Raw genomic sequence first — 6267 nt, forward strand, 5'->3', positions numbered from 1 at the left:
CCGCTGGGCCCCTCATGGGGCTCGGCAGTGGAGCTGCAAGGCTGCCGGCGGCGACCGGGACCGTTGGGGGTGGGGTGGGTGGTCTTATGACACACTTCCGGTGATATCAGGGTGTGTGGCCTTATGACACACTTCCAGTGATGTCAGGGGGTGTGGCATATGCCAATGAGTTATGCTAATGAGTTCCCCTAGCTCTTTTTCTACGAAATGACCACTGGTTAATACAGAGAAACAAAGTGAGCGGCAGGAGGAGAGAAGACAGGAGGCGGCCAGACTAGATGGTTACCGCTGCCTCAGCTGTAGGCCCGGTGGAACAGCTCCATTTTACAGGCCCTGCAGAACTGCTTTAAGTCTCACAGGGCCCAGATCTCGAAACAAGTAACGTTGGTAACCAGTGGAAGGTGGTCCTGGATAAATAGGGTTGCCAGCCCCCACGTCCAGGCAGGGGTTCCCCCGCTTCTGGGGGCTTCAATCTGCCCCCAAGAGTGACCACCTTCCCGGCCACCCCTCTCCCTCCCCTCCTGCCCGATTTAAAGGGCTTCAGCTGTTTGGGGGGACCACGTAGCCTGCTGACCAGCTGGAGGGCCCTTTAAGTCTGGCAGGAAGGAGGGAGAGGGGTGGTCATGGGCCGCACAGTCGGCTTGCAAGAAGACCCTTGAAAGGGTCTTAAACTTGGCCAGTTCCCCTCTTTACTACAGCCGCCATCCCACATGGGTTTTCTCCCTGCAGGTCCCACAGCCTTTTGGGTAATCAAAAGAGATTCCCTTCTCCCCCTTTCACCATTGGAAAAGCTGATTGGATCCAACACCTGGGCAGCGAGAGATGTGCCTGGCTTGAGTTGTCCTTACCCCTTCTCCCAGTTGCTGAGGTTTTATGGAATAAATATTCCAAATTTTGCTTAGGACTTAAAAAGAAATCCACAGATGAAGCTCAAGCACAAGGTGGGGCTGCATGCCGTTGTTGGGAAGCGATATAGCTAAAAAGAGGAGTGGTAGCCTCACTGCAGTGCTGGTCAGCTTAGTGACTGTTAGTGGATAGCTGTATGGATGGGACAAGTGGTATGCAAACAGCAAGTGTGAGCAGGGCGCACCTAGGTGAATTTTATGAATTCACACATGAATTCACAGTTTATGAATTCACATTTGCATGTGCGTTTTATGAATAGGTGCGGAACATGTGAATAAGGAAATAAGAAAAGGGAAGGTGGAACTAGGCACAGAAGAAGGATTAAACAGACATAGAAACTGCACACTTCCACTAAGCCCGGTAGCATTCTAATATTTACACATAAGAACATAAGAGAAGCCATGTTGGATCAGACCAGTGGACCATCCAGGCCAACACTCTGTGTCACACAGTGGCCAAAAACCAGATGCCATCAGGAGGTCCACTGGTGGGGCCAGAACTCCAGAAGCCTTTCCAATGTTGGCCCCCCAAGCACCAAGGATACAGAGCATCACTGCCCCACTGCACCTAAATGGCAGAACTGTGGAAGGGCTTCTCCCAGCATGGTTTGGCAAGGGTCTCATTAGCATCACTGGAGTTCATCTGCAGATACTCCTGCCCCTCCTACCTCTAGGGTATTTTCTGGAACCTGGATTTCCACAGTCTACTGCCATGAGCCAGAAAGGTGTGCAGCTTCCATGAGTTGCCGTCTAGACCATCTGCAAGCCCCAAAGTCTATCGGCAGCTTTTATGCACTTAAGTGCCATCAAATTGCAACTCTTATGGTGACCCCAGCCAGGGGCTTTCAAGGCAAGTGAGAGGCAGAAGTGGTCCTGCCATTGGCTTCTTCTGCAGAGTCTTCCTTGGTGGTCTCCCATCAAAGTACTGGCCCTGCTTAGCTTCCATGTTTTGACAAGATAAAGCCACACTACCACCTTCCCTCCCATCTGCAGCTTTTACGGTGAAGAAAATCCACGGGTCAATAGAAAGAGGAGGAGATTGGATCTATACCCCGCCCTTCACTAACCGAAGGCGTCTCAGAGCATTTTACAATCTGCAGACACCCTGCAAGGTAGGTGGGGCTGAAAGAGCTCTTTCAAGAACTGCTCTTTCCAGAACAGCTTTGAGAGAACTGTGACTGACCCAAGGTTACACCAGCAGCTGCATGTGGAGGAGTGAGGAATCAAACCTGGTTCTCCCAGATTAGCGTCCGCACTCCTAACCACTACACCAAATGGGCTCTCTGTCAATAGTTAAGTTGTTCACTGTCTGCATGAGAGCTTAACTAAGTGAGGATATACTTACCACAGGCACAAAGGGCCACAGAGCCGTAGGCATTGTAGCGTGAACCTCCAACAATGAGGAGCCCAAAAGGAGTGCTGGAATGCTCTAGGAATGAGGCTTTTGTTTGCGTGCCCAACCCATGTTGAGTCCAAGAATATTCTGTGCCGGGGATTAGCCTCCACTGTGTGTTTCCAATGGCTCTCTTATCTAATGTGATCCCATTGGATTCTGAGGTTTTGGCTATAATGATGGCATAATTTTCGAAGTTTCTTATCCCGTCAATGTGATACAGCCTGCAGTAGCTTGTTAGGGATGGAATGTTGATGAGGAATGGGTCATAGGCTCCGCCTCCTACTGCGGCCCCGGTGAAGAAGAACAGAACTTGGATTCCGACGTCAGCAGAGATGTGGAGAGGCTGATAGGCTACTACTTCCAACTGGAGAACTTGCCCAGCGATCACGTCACGGGAGCTTTGTGTGTACCCAGAACGGTATTTGATGCAGGTGTTTTGGGAAGCAATGACATAGGCAATGTCAAATCCGTACTGGAAGGACAGTGGGGGGACAATGAACGTCGTACCCCAGCTCGAAACGGGCAGTAGCTGTTCAAAGACAAGGTCGCAGCCTGTGTTTTTGGAGGCACAGCTGTGCCCGCTTAAAACCGCCACGGGTTCTGTGGATTCAACTCTGGTACCAGATAGGTCAACTGAGCTCTGCAGCTGGATTGCTTGGAAGGCCTGGAGATTGGTAACCAGCCTCCCCCCTGCAGGATAAACCTTCCCTCTGAATACCACAGCCCCTTTCAAGAGAATATCAATCCTAGCAGGAGTTTGATGAGTTACAACAGTGAATTCCTTGAAACTGTTGGTCAGTGTACCCATCGGGGTCACCACGTAATACAGTGTGCCCAAGTGTTGGACAGGGTACACTATGCTGGCTCCACTTGTGTAGTCCCTGTAGTTGAAAGAGAAGACGGAAATATCTTTATCGGCTTGGATCAATACCGCCTTATCTAGGATATCCGTCCCCTCCATCTCTACGGAGGTTGGGAGTACAACAGACACAGTCTTTCCCTCTTGAACTGGCTGTGCACAAGCCTGAAAGAAGAAAGGAAAGATTACGAAAGGGATAGAAAACCATAGAGCAATCATGGTAGTGACAATCTATAGTGTGGCCTCATATATCTGCAATGCTGGTTTTTCAAATGAGGAAGAGAGAAAACGACAAAAGATCAGAGCACCTAGCCTATGGTGTAAACGTCTGAATCTTAAGCGACATGAAAATGCTTCTCCCTGTTCATAAAACTGGAACGTGGGTGGGTCCATCCAATGAATTTCTTCAGATAGCATAAAAAGGTAAAGGTAATGGTTCCCTTGCTCGAAAGCCAGTCGAGTCCGACTCTAGGGTTGTGGTGCTCATCTCCGTTTCAAAGCTGAAGAGCCAGCGCTGTCCGAAGACATTTCCGTGGTCATGTGGCCGGCATGACGGCTTGACATTTCTGGAAAATCAGTCCTGGATTAGGTAGGCTTTATGGCCTTTCACTGCAGTGAGGTAATGCTGTGCAGCCATTTTTGATACACGAATGTGGCTCACAGAGAAAGAAGATCCCAAGACACATTTCTCATCTGGTGCTTCCGCAGTCTTCTCGCCACCCCAGCTTCCAGTGAGTCCTCTTCAGTTTCTGGAGGGAATGGTGAGTCCCTCAAGTGTACAGACTGTAGTGCATTTCTGTTGCCCCTCCCTTTTAAATAACTGCAGCGTTATCCCTCAATTACAGTGTTTACTGCTTAGTGCTCTGCCTTGGCTAAATAAAAGTTTATGGTGCAAAACAAACCCAGCCCCATTAATGTGAAACTCATAGCGATGCTAGCTGAAAGTCAGCTCTGTGTGAGCCAAACTACATGATAAGCCTGACACGTGCCTGGTCACAGGTGTGGTACCCAAGCTGCAGTCAGACATACATTGAGGAACTCACATTAAGCAGCACTCGTTTGCTTGGTGCTGCATGGGAGCACTTCAAGGGAGGGGGGGAAGAGCTTCCTGTTTTCCTCCCACCCCTCTTTAGTCCATTTCTGGTTCTCCATTTGCTGTGAACATTGCTGACGTGAGGTTTTTATTGAACGAATGCAGGGGTTCCCAGCCTTTTTGAACCTGTGGGTACTTTTGGAATTCTGACAGAATGTGGTGGACACAGCCGCTGCCACAAAATGGCTGCTGCTGAAGGCAGAGCCAGGCCAAAGCAGCTACCACAACTTACCCTCAGTTGCCCAGTGAAGATCCTTCTGCTCTTAGACCAGCTGCTACCAAAGCAACATTTTTTAAAAAAATCTACTTGGCTTCTCCGGTTCTTGGAGAACCGGAGAAGCCACATAGAGAATTTCTTGACTTGTGCATTGTAGCATTTGTGAACTTTGGTTCCAGGAGAAATAATTTGCCTGAAGAAGAATTCCTCGAAACGCACAATATTTGCCTGGGAGGCGTGTTGCACGATGTTTGCTGCATCTCTTTTTTGAAAGCAAGACAGCCACAGCATTGAACCTCGTCTGCATATTCGTCTCTGTACCTTTGGACATTTCTTCAAGATTGAATATTGTTATATCTATACCATTGTTGTTAGTGCACTATAATAATCAGGTTACACTAGGGTCTTTATTGTATATCATAAGTATATGATTTAATTAATTAATTAATGAAGTTACAGTAGTATATTAGAATTGTGTGCTTTGTTGTTGTTGCACAGTCATTTCCCACATTTTACTCAACCTTGCTGTGTTTCCTGTGTGTTTGTTGCTATCCCACCTGAAGGCTGGCACCCCTATGGGGACAAGAGCTAACAGTTTGCCATTTCAGACTGCACCACTTTCCCCCGCTTTCCCCCCGTTTTTCACCCACACGGGCGATCTCCGGCTTTATAGCAGTACAGCGCTATAGCACTACAACAAAACACTCTAGCCATCCAATGGCGTTGATATACTGCTGTTCCGTTATATAGCGCTATAATGCTATAAAGTGAATGTAAAAAAAAAAAGACGGAGATCGCCCGTGTGGGCGAAAAACAGCAGGGGAAAAGTGCATCGGAACCGGGAGAGGAAACTGAAGACTACTTGGAAGCTGTTGACAGGTAAGACGCTTCAGCCCCATTTCCTAAATGGGACAGAAGCGTTTGTGTCTAAAATTACAAATATATTCCGGTAGGGAACCGGTTCTCAAACGGTTCTGTCTGAAATGACGCCTTTTTTAATTTTCTTCAGGAGCTCACGGTATACTCGGATCTGTGCCAGGTGTTATACACTGGAAGCCTTCCCCTGTCCAGGAGAGAATCTGGCAAGGGGCAGACAACACTGCCTTTGAGTAGGTCAACCTCCCTGCTTGCACCAAAGAGACAAACACAGAAAGCCTCTTTCATGGGGGATCTGCAGGGGGATCCAAAACGACATCACTTTCTGAGAGATTCCATGGCGTTGCTCCTTCCCAAGAAACGGCACTTACGATCAGGTTCAGCCTGCATGCCCTTTAATGCCAAACTCACCACAGAGAAGCGCCAGCCAGGTCCAGAGCAGCAGCAGTCGCGTTGCCATGGCTACAGAAAAGAAATAAAGAAACTAATTCGTCTACAGAAGTAAATGTCCCGCGCCTTCTCATAATCAACCCCTTAAATGCCCCCGCCTTCTTTTTCAGAGCTTGAATACGGGAATTCTGGCTCTTGCACTGCCTTCAGCTGGCCTAAAGGTAAAGGTAAAGGTTTCCCTTCCTCGAAGGTCAGTCGGATCCGACTCTAGGGGCGGTGCTCATCTCTCTTTCCAAGCTGAAGAGCCAGCGCTGTCCGAACACGTTTCTGTGGTCATGTGGCCAGCATGACTAGATGCCGAGGCACATGGAACACTGTTACCTTCCCACCGAAGTGGTACCTATTTATCTACTTGCAATTTCTTGCTTTCGAACTGCTAGATTTGGTGTAGTGGTTAAGTGTGCGGACTCTAATCTGGGAGAACCGGGTTTGATTCCCCACTCCTCCACTTGCACCTGGCTGGATGACCTT

The 6267-nt window shown here is 48.7% G+C and overlaps 1 protein-coding gene across 1 annotated transcript in view; it reads right to left on the reverse strand.

Annotated features, from left to right (window-relative positions):
- Positions 1–3262, reverse strand: part of LOC107109584 (IgGFc-binding protein-like) — a 47090-nt gene extending 43828 nt beyond the window's left edge. The window contains exon 1 of the mRNA XM_015410249.1: positions 2251–3262. Coding sequence (XP_015265735.1) covers positions 2251–3262 — 1012 coding nt within the window. The remainder of the gene's footprint in view (positions 1–2250) is intronic.
- Between the last annotated feature and the right edge of the window lie 3005 nt (positions 3263–6267).

This window comes from Gekko japonicus, unplaced genomic scaffold (assembly GCF_001447785.1).
Source record: "Gekko japonicus isolate JY-2015 unplaced genomic scaffold, Gekko_japonicus_V1.1 scaffold1267, whole genome shotgun sequence".
Lineage (NCBI taxonomy): Eukaryota > Metazoa > Chordata > Lepidosauria > Squamata > Gekkonidae > Gekko > Gekko japonicus.